Source organism: Gnatocerus cornutus, chromosome 9 (assembly GCF_029298725.1).
Source record: "Gnatocerus cornutus isolate USDA-ARS CGAHR chromosome 9, icGnaCorn1.1, whole genome shotgun sequence".
Classification (NCBI taxonomy): Eukaryota; Metazoa; Arthropoda; class Insecta; order Coleoptera; family Tenebrionidae; genus Gnatocerus; species Gnatocerus cornutus.
Window position 1 is genome coordinate 11,155,744 of NC_142241.1, and position 14,558 is coordinate 11,170,301.

The following is a 14,558-nucleotide window of genomic DNA, read 5'->3' on the forward strand; positions in this document are numbered from 1 at the left end:
TTATTTCCATAGATATAACATAATTTGCACCTATGTATTGTTGCTATTCTACTTATTGATATACTGAAGAGGTTGCCAAATTTAGTCTTAAAAGAAGGTTAATATCTTCGCTTATGAACAACTTAGATTTTTTTTCACATTTTTTTATCACTATTTTACCTATATTTTACAACGTTGTGTTAAGTTGTTCCGTGAATTTTGGGACACCCTGTATATAAGAAATAACAGTTTCGACCCGTACGACGACGCAAATTTTAGAAAAAGATTTTATTTATCTATAGCTTGTTACTTAAGGTTGATGTTGATGTTGATAGAAGAACGTTTGGAGTACCCTTACGATAGGTGCGAATTCATGTCGCTTTTTTAATCGACATCGTTAATTCAAACGTAGCATCTCTTTTTGTTTGATCTAACGACACTAAACCTCCGCCCGTTTTCATGATTTCTCTCTTCTCCGTCGCAGCAAAATTTCTAATCACTTTCGTCTTATTTTCGTAAAATCTTTTTAATACTTCTTTACTGCGCCGAACATTTATGATATTTTGAGCAATAAATTCATCAGTGATTTGATTCCATACTTTTCTTTTGTTTCCAAGAGCAAGAATCAGTTTTTTTATTTTCTATTACATTAGCATACTTTTTGACCAAGCTCAAACACAACACTTTTTCGTCGAGCGAATTCGTTTTGCTTGCAATTCCTTTAACACGAGCAACGTAAACTTAAATGAAAAGTAGAGGAAATTGCACCATTACCATTTTAAATCACTTTAACTTCTGGCTTTTCTCTAATGATTTTTGTCAAAATGTCAAACACTGTCCGTTACCCTATGTTACCTTACGTTACCTCGAGTTAGTTAACTGGCAGATCGAAAAGTGTGGTGCAACGCAATTTAACTTAAACGAACGCTTAATTTTAACGAACGTTTAGTTAATTCAAACGCTTAACTGTAACCGGTGCAAACGGGCATTATTGTTTACTGCATCGTCGTAAATATCGGCAGGAATTAAATAAATACAGAACCGTGTTTCATTGCTTCCTTTTTCGCACTTTAAAAGGGGAATTCCCTTTTGGTACGTATAGTCTTTTTATTTTGGAGTTCCACAACAGCACCTAATACGGAATTCTAGTCGAGAGGCAATTAGGTCGTTCCCTCACAAATCCGCACTCGATTATAATTCATTGCGTTTCTGATTTATGTCAATAATAAGACTCAACAATCAATTAAATGCAAATAAAATCTAGATGCAATTGATTCTCAACACGAGAAATTAAACAAAAAACAGCTCGTTTATTTCTACTAAAAGGAAACATAAATATAAATATATCCTAACTTAAATGACTCATGTGATGTCTAACTAAGCACAATTTTGTACAATTATCACGTTTTATAAATTCAGCCTTACATCAGGAAGAAATCGGGACCAATATAATTTCCGCATGTCGGAAAATCCGATGGAGTGGAAGCCAAATCACTTGAATCTCCCACCTGAAACACGATATCCATTCCTCTCGTCCATCCTTTCGACTTTTCGTCTCTCAGCATCCAGAAACCTTCAAAATCATCTTTAATGTCAATCAACACACAAAAAGAGAACAAACCAGGATTGTTTGCCAGGAATCTCAATGCCACGACGCCATTTTTTGGGACGCGGATCGTATCCTTCAGGATTGGATTATTGAGATTCCTTTTAAACAAGACATTTTGTCGATCCAGTAATTTTATTTCTTCGCTTGATGGAAGAGTGTCGAATTGTCGAAATCCGACCAAATAGAAACGATAGCCGTGTAAATGGAAAATGTGCTCCTCGTTCTCATCTGGAAATTAATTAGGGTAATTGTTGGGATCGGAGTTAATAATTACAAGTTTGAACTAGATCGAACCTTGATTAATAAGAATGATCTCGGTTGATGATCCCGATGGGATGTACTCGACGTGGACGCATTCACAAATTTCTTTGCCTCGACATGTCTCGGGGATATTTAGACGATCACAGACTGTGCCCAAGGAAATTTTGTCCAGTTGAGTCAGCAAAGGAGAAGAAGGATAAGTAAAGGTTAAGTTGTTTACTCCGTAGATGCGGGAACTGAATTTACCTGAAAATTAGACTTTCCAATTCACTACTTTGTTTTTACATTGCCATTAGTTCGTCATTTGCTCTCAAAAAAAGTCGATGAAAATGCACATGCATTCAGACACTTTCATTCCAGATGCGTCTTGTAAAAATTTATTTTCTCCTAAGATATATCACTTCGTTTGCCAGCTTTACCTTCTAAATCTGGCAGTGTTCTGTAATTTATTACAGGAAAGGGAAATAAAAAGCGTCATTTATTTAAACAGGATACTGTATAACAATTTAACTCTATATTTCTTCAGGGGCTTTCGTATTGGCCATCAGTTTCTCTTCTAATGGTGCGGAGATAATTGAGTTAATTAATAATTTAAATGACAATTAGAATACCGCATGGCTGAATTTATGCTCGACTGACCGGCATTTCCACTATTAGGGAGAAAAGCACGAGTGAAATTTCCAATTACAATATTTAACAAATTTTGTTCCAACAGGTCAGCACTCAGAGACATTTGTAAAATAAATTTTTAAGTACACTCGTTCTCATTTTTTTGCAGTTTGTCTTGCAAAATCATGAATTTTTGTAATACATTATTAAAAACGTAATAATTTGTTAAATAAGCTTCCTAATGAACTATAGAAGTCGCTCGGAGAGTTAGCTAAAATATTTTAGAAAAGTTGATAAAAATTTCCAAAAATGAACCTTCTACTTTGCCTTGTACATTGTTTTTTAGATTAGAATGCCAATAATTTGAGAATTTACAAGTTTGACTTTTTGTATTAGATACATCAAATAAATCTAAAAATTAAAACAGCAGAAGAAGAAAATTTAAAATTTAGCTCTATAAATTAAACACTTTTGGTATTAGAAAATCGAAATTTTCGGGATTTACGAGTTAGATCGCTGCATTAAATGCGCCAAATTTCAATATTGTAACATATGAAAATTGCAAAATGTTTGTTCCAGAATCAGGGAAACAATAGGAACCTTTTTACAAAAACCTCTTACTTAGTCCTGTAAATTGTATGTTTTTTGGAATTGAAAGTCGAGAATTTAAGGATTTACGACTTTAGGTCCCTGTATTAGACACAATATATCTTAAAATTGTTACCGCAGAGGAAGAAAATTAAAAAATGTTTGTTCCAGTATTTGGGAGAAACCAGAAAAAATTTCACAAAACTTTTTTTTAGCCCTGTAAATTCAACACTTTTTGATTTGAAAAATCAACATTTTCAGCAATTACGAAACTGGATCTCTTTATTAAATATTCCAAATCTCAAAATTGTAACTGCAGAGAAAGAAAATTAAAAAAAATTGTTACAGAATCAGGGAAAAACTAGAAAATTTTTCTCAAAACTTTTGATTTAAATTAAATATTGTTTGCATTATACAGCCAAAATTTTCAGGATATATAACTCTGGATCTCTGTATTAGACATACCAAATCCTAAAATTGTAACTGCAGAAAAAGAAAATTTAAAAATGTTTGTTCCAGAATCAGGAAAAAACTAGAAAAAAAATCACACAACCTTCTACATTTTGAATTAGAAATTTTCGGGATTTACGACTTTGGATCTCTATATTAGATTCAGCAAATATCAAAATTGTGACTGGAGAGGAGGAAAATAAAAAAAATATTGTTCCAGAATCAAGTTTCTCAATTGTTCAATTTCTTAATTCTCAATGTTTTTTGTCCTGCAACTTCTAAACTATTAAGAGATTTTAATGCATTTTTAGCGCGTCAAAAAGGCAAGTTCTTAGTTTTTTCAATGATACGTTACAATAAAAAATCAATATAATAATTTTCAAGTTATATGGAAATTTGCATATGAAAATTAAAAAAAATGAGTTTTCTTGGAAGACGAAATTAGTTTTAAAATATTAAGATACATAGTTTTATAGGTCGTTGGATTAAATTGGTTTGTTAAGACATTGTCGAACAATTCCAAAACTTTGCAATTTTCAAAAATGCAGTTTATTGTATGTTATTGACAAGAAAAAATTAAGAACAACAGTAAAGTAGCTCAAGAACAACATAGAAGGGCAACATTATTGTTTCGTCTAGACTAACACAGGCACTTTTACGACTATAATTACTTTCACTTATAGTAGCTAAAAATAAAATCCCAAATTTAAACAAAGCTTTTCGATTTCGATCACAACTTTTGCTTGTCAAATTCTAGCATTTATAGACACTCACTTTTGCAACCGGCAAAATAATTCATTAATATGTTGTAAACCTGTTTCATTCGTCACGAGTTGTTATCTATAGTCGCACGTAAAAATTTACTTTCATTACTAATTGCATTGGTTGATCTTCCGGAGCGGTCAAGCCTTTGCTTCCGTTTGTCAATGCGCATATTTTGATTTCTATACTTGACCTTGATGTAAGTTTTATTACAGTTTTTACCTTCGTATTAGTATATGACCCTCATAGGTAATCAACCGGAACATCTAAAAATTAGTAAAACCCGTTAAAGAAGAGTAAAGAAGTCTGCGAGATAGTCTGAAGAAGTGCCACCAACCAATTGTCTAGATCTAATAATTTTTTCTTCAATTAGTGTAACATTTACATAACACCGCTTTCACTGCACATTCGTTCATTCGTTCTTATATCATACTACTTTCTCTCAGCCTACTTAACCGGATGCTCACCATTGACATTAACAATTCTGGATCCGAAGGACAAGTACACGACCTTAGTGATCTCCCTTAATAGCTCCGGCATCCTTTGTGATGACTTCACATCCTTTAAACACACCCTTCCGATTTTACTTTCGCAGAATACGGTATCAAAACTTCTCCCTTCCTCTTCCGGAACGTTGTTGACATCAGTTTTAGATTCGGTATCTTCATAATTTAGCAGAGCTAGTCCTTTCCCTTTGCAAGATTTTACCCGTACGAAATATCCACCACTTCCCAATTTGGTCTTTACCACAAAGTCCACGCGCTCTCCTTTGCCAAGAATAAGCGAATTGACCTCCGTGGGATTAACAGGATTTCCATCCAAAGCAATTATTCTAATCGGATGATTATCAATGCTCACGGTAACAGGACAACCGGAGTCACCCCCAATAAAAGCAACCCTAAATCTGTATCTTTTGTTGCTTCGTACGTTGAAAATCGATAACGCTCCCGTATCTGAGGATCCTTTACCGTTTATTAAGAGCTGATTATCGCTTTCTGAAATTAAAATGAGATGACTTTTGGAATCCACGTCGTAATGTTTCCGTAAAGGTTCAATTTTCTCAGGCTGTCGTACGATAAGAGCTCCAAATATCCCTCGGGAACGATCGTCGTCGGAATATGCGTGATATACATGTGTTCCAGGAGCTGTTACTCGGAACTTGTACTGGAAAGTGGTGTAGCTAAGAATGGGGCACTGGGTCACAAGGGGAACTCCATCCATATAAGGTGCTTCATTATTAGGTTGCCCTCTCCAATGAACGGTTAAGGTGTGACCCGGGATTTTATTTACTATATCGACGACTAAAATGTCATTCTGGCAAATCTGGATTGAGGGACCAGGACTCTGTCTATTCAATAATATCTCTTGGGAGGACGACTGGTTATTAGAGGCACAGCCTTCACAGGTTCTACAAAAAACTGGTTAGAATATGTCGCGGGAAAATTACAGCCATAAAAGTTCGTTTTATATTGTACTTTATAAAATTTGAATTGAATTTTGGGGGGTCTTCAATTTTGAAATTTTTTTCTTGGTTTCGCACGTTTCCTTCAAATATTCAAATTTTTGGGTGCTTGAACTTCAAAATAAGATTTACATGATTTTCAGATTCTAAGTTGTTACAAAGTCTTTTACTTTTGTTATTTTCTGAAATTTTTCCATATACTCAGAGTCTTAGATAGTTCTAAAACTTTCAATTCCAAAGCAGATTCTTAGATTTTCACTCCCAAGTCTGTCAAGATTCAGCTTCTTAGATTTTCAATTTTTTTTATTCTATGACTTTGAGCTGATTTGAGACTTTAATTTTAATAGTTTTGAAATTCTTAGATTAATTAGATAATTTTGATTATCAGATTTGAAAATTTTATAAAATTAAGTTAAATAAATTATAAAACTTTCAAGATTTGTTTTTCATCTTATCAAATTTAAAATGTGCAACTTTCAAAATCGTCTTTAATTTTCAATATTTGGTGCATTTATTACATTAGAATTCTTTGTCAAAACTGTTAAATTTCCAAGAAGTGAAAATTTTAGAATTTTTTTCTGTGGAATGAACTAATAATTGTTTTTTTTTATTAAATTAAAGTCCGCTGGTTTTGAAATTTGGTGGCTGTAATTATTGAGAGGTTTTTATCAAATGTTTTAAATTTAAAAATTTTGGATTTTTTTTTATTACAGGTTGTAGGACGAGCTGAAAATCCCAAAATTTCTATTAAACTTCGTTGATTTTAATTTTGCATTAATTAAATTTGGTGGATTTATTGTTTCAGGACTCTTTATCCAAACTTTTGAATTTCAGACTTTTTGGAACAAATATAGAAAATTTGGGTATTTTTTATTTTTAGAATGACCTAAACATTCTTTTTTCTTTATTATATTCTATAAGTCCGCTGTTTTTAACTCAAAATTAATGAAATTTGGTGGTTGTATTAATTGAGGGATTTTTATCGAGTGTTTTAAACTTCAAAAATATAGATGGAAAAATAAAAATTTTGGATTTTTTTTATGTGCAGGTTGAAGGACAAGTAAAAAATCCAATAATTTCTATTAAACTTCGCTGCATTAATAAAATTTGGTGGAATTACTTTAGGACTCTTCATACAAACTATTGAATTTCAGACTTTTGGAACAAATAGAGAAAATTTTGGTATTTTTTTATTTATAAAACAGGCAGTAAATTAAAAGTTTTCATTTAAATCCGCAAATTTATAATGTTTATTTTATATTTTAGAATAATTAAACTTAATAGTTCAGAAAATTTAAAATATCAAAAAATTTAAAAACACAATTGACAATATGATATGAATTTTGATTTGAATTTGAATATTTACAAATTTCTCTCAATTTTTACACTTATTAGTACAAGGTGAAATAAAATTACAATTTTAAGGCGTCGCGACGCCAGAGCATCGGTGATAAAAACAATTTTTTTCGTTAGATCCTTGAACTTGGTGATACTGTTTTAAGCATCTGCAAATTTTCAAATTTTTATCTTTTGAATTAAAGACTATTTTAGAGGTGGCCAGTTTTCCGGACCCTTACAAAAAGCTTTTTAGTTTTTTAGGTATTTTAGGTTTTCAAATTCTCGGGTTTCATATATTTATTCAAATTTTCAGCTCACCATACTCCATCCCTGAACAAATGCAAATTTTAAAATTTTTCATTTTCATGACGAACCCAAAATTCAAAATTTAAAATTTTACATGCTAATAAAAAACTAACTTGTTTAACGATCTCACAACAAAAAATTATAATAAATTGATAAGATTCCGATGAAAACTTTAAAAGTTATGTCCGTAAAGTTAGAATCTTATTTACACAACAAACAGTTTAGACGAGTCCGAGGGTCTAAGAACCTGAGAATCAATTCCAAGTCACAATGCCCTCAAACCTTGTATTTAAGTTTTCAATCAAGAATTTGAGTGCAAATTACCGTCACTTATCAATACTTTCATTACACAAATAACAGCTGAATGAATTCCGCATGTCATTTTGAGGCATTCCCTTTCACCCTGGAAACCAGTACAGCAAGTCCGTTTAATTATCGCATGAAAGCGAAATGAAAAAATACAATCATTTTATTGAAAGTAGGTTGTATTGATCATCAGATGTGCGTAAACAATTTCGCGTTCCAAAATTTCCGTATAATAATAATGGAACTTTTTATGGCTGTCAGTAAATTCCGGTCTACCTTATCGTCTGTGCTGCCTCAACATGGAGTTTAATCCGACATATCATTGGCCAATCCAGGTCATGGCAAGGTCTATCACAGCTCTCGAAATGTCCCTCTGGCAAAAGAAAAAAAATGATGAATGAAAATATTAGTTTTTAGACACCTTATTGACAGATACATTGTTGAAGGTGTCGCGGATATAACGAAATGTTGCCTGGAAATTACCAACAATTTCTCTTTAAAGAAAGCTGTTAAACAAGTACCGTTCAATACAGTGAAAGGTTAAAATCTTCCTTTTAAAGGTAATTGGCATGAATTTCATTGTGAGTCGTCATGTCATTAATATCTGTAATCCTTGAGAAGAAAATTTTTTGTAGGTCATAAGATATGCCTCGTTTACAATAGATGAAATGGAAATCGTACAATTTCAGGGTAATAATAATAAACCAACAATGTAAGAATTGCAGTAAAATTAACCTAATTGTATTACAAAGTTAAATTAACTTGTTTCCAAGCACAAAATGCAGTTTCAAGGTTCTATTATTAACACTAGATGTTTAACATGCTTGCATCTGCGATATTTAATGGTAATGTACGACTAACTCCTTTTCATATCAAAGCAACAACAAGAATGAAATTACTGTTGCAAAGTCATCGTGTACCAAAGCGCAATATTGTGGTTGTTGGAGCTAGTATAATAGGGTTTGTGCAACAAAATTTAACTATGCACAACACAAAAATTATTGTACAATAATCCTGTTAACATAAAACGCGAACAAAACTCTTCGTTACCCAATTCCATTGTCTACGAAAAATTACTACAACGCCGTTAAATTATAAATTTTATTGCACTCTTTGTTTCAACTTATTACATCATAAACCCTCTGACTTTGAAAACATGCAGCTCTACAGGAAAGTTGTGCATTTCATTTCCTGCGAGGAATGTCTTTAATGTCTTGTGCATGGAGAGAAAACAGTGTACCATATGAGAAGATATTGCAACAAAAAGTAAAATGATCAACTTGGGACGAAAGAAATGTAGGTTGCAACCTTGGATAATTGTTTACAAAATTTTGTGTGTCTTTGCAGTTTTCCTGATGTTGCATTGAAATTGTAAAGCAGGATTTGGACAAGGTTAAGACATGGTCACTCGATACGTAAACATGGCTGGTTTCTAACCCACTTTTCTTAAAAGTGCTAAATTATCATGTACGGGTGTTAATTAACGATTTTTTATAAATTACGTGTTTATTTTTATTTATAATTAACAACTAACTCGTTTTTAAGAGACGCTGATTTTTTTTCTTTGACGAAATCGAACACAGTCTTTACAGTAGAAGAAATAATTTAAGATGGTTTCAGGTTTATAACTAAAAAATACAAAACCTTTATAGCAAAGACTGAAGGAAATCTGTTATTGCAAATTTATAGAGCAGAAAAGACAAATTAAAAAAATCTTTCTCGGTCAGTCTATTTTTTTTCAAAAATTAATAATACAAGAAAATTTTAGTTTTTTTCAAATGCCTTGAAACTTAATTCCGGACTACAGAAGACGTAATGAAGAAAGAAGTCACTCCGGATAACCGGATTACCAGTTCGCTAACATTTATTTCTTCTGCTAGATGATTTCGTAATTTGACACAGATAACACTGGTCAACAGTGATTTTGTTGCCCTTGATGTAAGAGTGGTTTCGAATACTTCTATGCCAACAATTCACGAAACTATAAATGGTTTTGGAAAATTGGCTTTGATTTTTTTTCAATCTTAATTTTCATACTTTACTAAAAATCTGTAAAATTGAGAAAGAAATAACAAGTATATTCTCAAATTTTTTTTTTTGGAAATTATTACAAATTGTTTCGTTTGAATGGTTAATTAATGTACATAGAAGTTGAAAAAGAAAAAAATATATAAAACTTATGTTAAACTTTAATGAAACGCATTTTATAAGCGCGTCTTTCATATTTTTTATGCCCTTATTTACTCAAAATCTTGAAGCATTCCAACTTTTGTTGGTCACGTGTCGTGCACAAAAGCGAATTTTAACATGATAATGAACAGTTTATTATAATTCGTGTTCTGAAGAGCCGACTCAAAGTCTAAATTATTAAAAATATAAAATACGCCAAAATCATAAAAACCAGAGCCAATTCAGAACTTTCAAGAATATATTCGAAAACTATGGTCTTGAAAACATAGAAATCCGCAGAGATATTCAGGGCAACAAAAAAAAAAATTTTTTTGTTGAGCTGTGTAATGAATCAATTACAAGGAAAAACGTCTACATATTTGAATGCTCTAAAAATAAAATTGACAAAATTAGAGGAATAAATTACAAAATTTCGAAATTTGTGGTTTTCTTTAAAAATAAAAATTTCTAAAATTAGTCTTTTCTGCTCTATATTTTTATAATTTGGTACACATCGTAAGTTATTTTAAAAGAACAACTTCTACAAATTTTTGTGTTATAGTAGCACAATTGACATAATTAGAGAAAAAAATTCAAATTGGTCAAAAATTTTGATTTACTATAAAAATAAAAATTTCTAAAATTTGTCTCTTCTGCTCAATGTTTTCGCAATTTTGTACACAGAGTGAGTTATTAAAAAAAAAAGAACCTCCACAAATTTGAGTAACATAGTGACACAATTGACAGAATTAGAGAAAAAAAAGCAAAATTTTCAAAATTCTGGTGGGCTGTTAAAAAAAAATTCTAAAATATGTCTCCACCGATCTATAATTTTGTAATTTGGTACAGGTAATTTAAGAAATAAAAACTCCACAAATTTAATTGATCTAGGGACAAAATTGACAGATTTAAAAGAATAATTTCAAAATTTTCGAAATTTGTGTTCTATTTAAAGATAAAAATTTATAAAATTTGTCTCTTCTGCTTTATAATTTTAGAATCTAGTGCAGATAAAAAATTACTTAAGAAAAACAATTTTCACAAATTTGGATTACCAAGACTTTACTGTATCGCAAAAAAATTGGCTATTTTAATAAGCAAACAAAAGACCAAAATTTAAAACGAAACTGACTATGCCGTGAAGTCATTGAATTATTGAGTCATTTTCAAAAACGTTATAATTACTGGAAGTGCAATGAACACGTCAACAAAGAAAGTTCTATGACGTAAAAGTTTCACATTTCCTGTCGTTGGAACAGTTTTTATGCGATAATTGTTGAGCTCTTTTCCTAATAGTTTCGTGTGCCATCATTACTGTTTTCCTTCTTTCACTCTTAAGATTTCTTGAAAAATACATTTTGACATTATTGCTTTGTTAATTAATTCCCAAGTATAAACTTAATTAATTACCGGTACATGCTAAGAACATAAAATGGTACGATTCCGAATTTAATCTTCTGAAAAATTAATCAACGTAACTTCCCTGAGACCTTCAAAGACTTATTAATTCATTATATTTCAAAGGACGTTTGAATGATTAATGTTTTAATGTTAAGAACGACTTAAACTAACTAACACATGGTATTGTTGACAAACTACGTTTTCAATTTGCCTAAAACAGCGTCCGAAAATTGAATAATTTATTTCGCGTTTAAACTGGAAATCTGCGGATTTGTGATGCAACTCTAGTTTAAATATCAATGCAATTATTACAAAGAAATAAAAAAGCATTTACGTCAATGTTGGCCATTAGCGTAACATTGTTGATTCTTAAATTAAACATCATAACTTTCTAAACCACGCGAATTATTATTTTTTGAATTTTTTGCATGACAAGCGCTTACATAATAAAATTGAAGCTCTCAGTAATTTCCGTTCAAATATCCAATATTTTCTGAGCACTCGACTCCCTTGAGAATATTCTTTTTCCGCAAGGTAAAATTGAAGTTGTTTACCTTGCATAAATTAATCTTAACATTTATAATTTAAATCTGTACCTGGCAAAGGGGAGAAATATAACACCGCCACAACCGCCACAATCATGGCTAACACGATTGTCAGCCTTAGTATCACATTTTGAGTTTTCGACATTTTGTAATTAGTTTCTTTACAACACGAATCGAACATAACAGAAACTTCACGAGGAACACATATAAAATGAATAAGTCTCTGAGGAAAGGATGACACTGAAGTTAAACTAGCGTCGGCAGAAACGGTATCAAAATAATAACAGACATTGAGATAACGAAAATAAATAACGCACCACCTGCAAGTTGCAGGTGTAGCTATGAAACTGATGGAATACCATGAAGGTATCTCCCACTTTACCATGTGGTAGAAGGAAATAAAGTACTTGAAAAATATCAGAAGTGAAAGTAAAGTGGACTCGGACCGCATGCACGTTATTGCTTGGATTAACACTCGAAGGATTCTAGAGCGAAAATACAATACGACATCAAAATTATCTAGATTAAGAGAAACTAGAGAAAAGGCCGTTTTACCATAAAAAATGATTTTTCTTATTTGCTGGGGAATCGCATTTCAATTTGCTCTCTATAAAAGAAAATGCAATCATTTTCTGTGGTTGAAAGTAGCGGATTGAGATGCACGTTGCAATTCGCACTCTAATTTTGTTGTATTTTTAGGTAATTGCAGTGCCGCAACAATTATTATTCTCGAGATGCAAGCTTGTTATAAAACAAATAAAGCGCTTAATTGCAAGTCGTTAACAATAAACAAAAAGGGTTTATATCATAACTATTATTACTTACTCGCATTTTGCATTTTCATCGCGCTCGTAATATGCAGGTAATAATTTTCTATTACTACAATAAACAGATTTTATTGATACTTAGAGATTGATCTTTGTGAATTTAACCCGTTGTTCATTTCAACACAGGTTAAGAAATATGCTCGTGGAACATGCATAAATCTAAATTCTCCACAACTAATTGAAGCTCAGACAAAATTAAAAATATAAAACCGTCCTACAGTTCCACACGTATTTCCATTCGTAAAATCCTCTAAAATTAAAGTCTAGTTGATCTTGGGCCACCCAATGACCTATAAACCCACCTCCGCGCAGTTCTGACCCGAGTTTCGCCTTTAATAAAACAAGACCATACGTTGAATTTTCACATTAACATTTTACGTCGTCTTTTTATGTTGATATTGGCATTGAGATTCACCTCAAACTCGGTTTCTGCTTGTCTATAACATGTGAACTGTATACAAAACTAAACTTCCGACTTGTGGTGATCGATGAACTGGAAAAAGTTTAGTTCTGGATACAATGGTTTTTCAAAGGTTGATGAAAATTTAATGGTAATTAATGTTTTAAGATGACAAGGTTGTGGTAAAGTTGGGAGTGTTTGATGCATGTGGAAAGTTTGTTGTTTGTAGTATACCTAGTTAAGAAAACTGTGTAAACTTTAGAATTCTGAGGGAAAGAATGAAAGCTAACACAAATACTATAAAATAATATTAACAAAAAGTGGTGTAGAAAGTAAGTAATCATGCTGGAAATGGGTTGCAAAGTGCATGTGCAGGGGCATTTGTTTGTTTTATATCATTTACCCAGTTGAAATAGAAAATGTTAATAAAGCAAAAATACAAGTATTTCATTTTCCTCTAATAAAGCAAGTGAAAAATACTGACGCCCTCATTTCTACGTTAAAGCTACCAGAATTGTTTCGTTTATTCTATAATTGTGTACCTACTTTGATACTGAACTAAAGCATTATTGATTTTAGGGCCCACATGTTGAGGATTGTTAACAATGAATCATTCATAAATTGGTTGGATGAAGATAAGAATGAAATTCATACCCTAACTTCACCATTTTTTCGCAAAAAAAATCTAAACTCGGAACAATTTTTTCCGCTGTGCTTTGAGAATTTGCATATTATTCTTTAGTTCTTTCTCCAGGAAACCTTATCTGAAATTTGTCGAATTTTCGCGTTTTTCTTGTGGCCAGAATAGCATTACCAAAACGGTGATTTTGATGTAGTTCGCCTTAATATTATAATTTTCCAAAAAATCTGTTTCTGGTTCTAAAATTAATTTTGTAAGTTAACAAAGTAATTAAGCGTGTCAAAAGTCGTCACACCTCTAAATTTCATTCTTGAATTTGTAATATTAGCAAAAATTCAAACTTGAATTTAAAATTAAAACTTTTAGTTTATCATAAAATAAAAAAATTCTAAAAGCTCTCTTTCTGGTTCTACAATTTTGTAATTAAGCACGGTTAATAAGTGTGTCAAAATTAGTAATGCCTCCAAATTTCATTTTTGAATTCCTTAAATTACCGAAAATTTAAAATTTTGTCTACAATATTAAAAATTTTTAGTTCGTCTTGAAATAAAAAAATTCTAAAAGCTTTGTTTCTGGTTTCACAAATTTGGAATTTAGCAAAGTTAATAAGTATGTCAAAATTAGTAGTGTTCTTAAACTCCATTCTTGTATTCCTAAAACTAGCGAAAAAAAGTACTTTTATATAAAAATTGGAAAATTTTTAGTGGGTCCAAAAATAAGAAAATTCTAAAAAAATTGTTTCTGGTTTTAAAGTTTTGGAATTTAGCAGATTTAATAACCTTGTCAAAAGTCGTAATACCTTTAAATTTCATTCTTAAATTCGGAAAATTTGCGAAAATACGAATTTTAATCTAGAATATTGAAAACTTTTATTTCGTCCAAAAATAATAAAATTCTAAAAAATCT

The 14,558-nt window shown here is 31.2% G+C and overlaps 1 protein-coding gene across 1 annotated transcript; it reads right to left on the minus strand.

Moving 5' to 3' along the window:
- Positions 1-1,269: 1,269 nt before the first annotated feature.
- LOC148168794 (multicopper oxidase 3-like) lies at positions 1,270-12,139 on the minus strand. The gene is made up of 6 exons (XM_088045274.1): positions 11,837-12,139; positions 7,947-8,043; positions 4,726-5,666; positions 1,883-2,095; positions 1,601-1,816; positions 1,270-1,552 (listed from the first exon to the last, which is right to left on the minus strand). Exons 1-6 carry the CDS (start codon positions 11,964-11,966, stop codon positions 1,401-1,403), a joined length of 1,749 nt encoding a protein of 582 aa, XP_087901400.1. The 5' UTR covers positions 11,967-12,139; the 3' UTR covers positions 1,270-1,400.
- Between the last annotated feature and the right edge of the window lie 2,419 nt (positions 12,140-14,558).

What these genes read in the sequence shown, in the direction of transcription:
- LOC148168794 (XM_088045274.1), bottom strand. Translation starts at nt 11,966, where the DNA reads ATGTTCGATTCGTGTTGTAAAGAAACTAATTACAAAATGTCGAAAACT. An exon ending in ATATTTCTCCCCTTTGCCAG is followed by an intron (nt 8,044 to 11,836) that starts GTACAGATTTAA and finishes TTCTTTTGCCAG; the next exon opens with AGGGACATTTCGAGAGCTGT. An exon ending in GATCATTCTTATTAATCAAG is followed by an intron (nt 1,817 to 1,882) that starts GTTCGATCTAGT and finishes ATTAATTTCCAG; the next exon opens with ATGAGAACGAGGAGCACATT.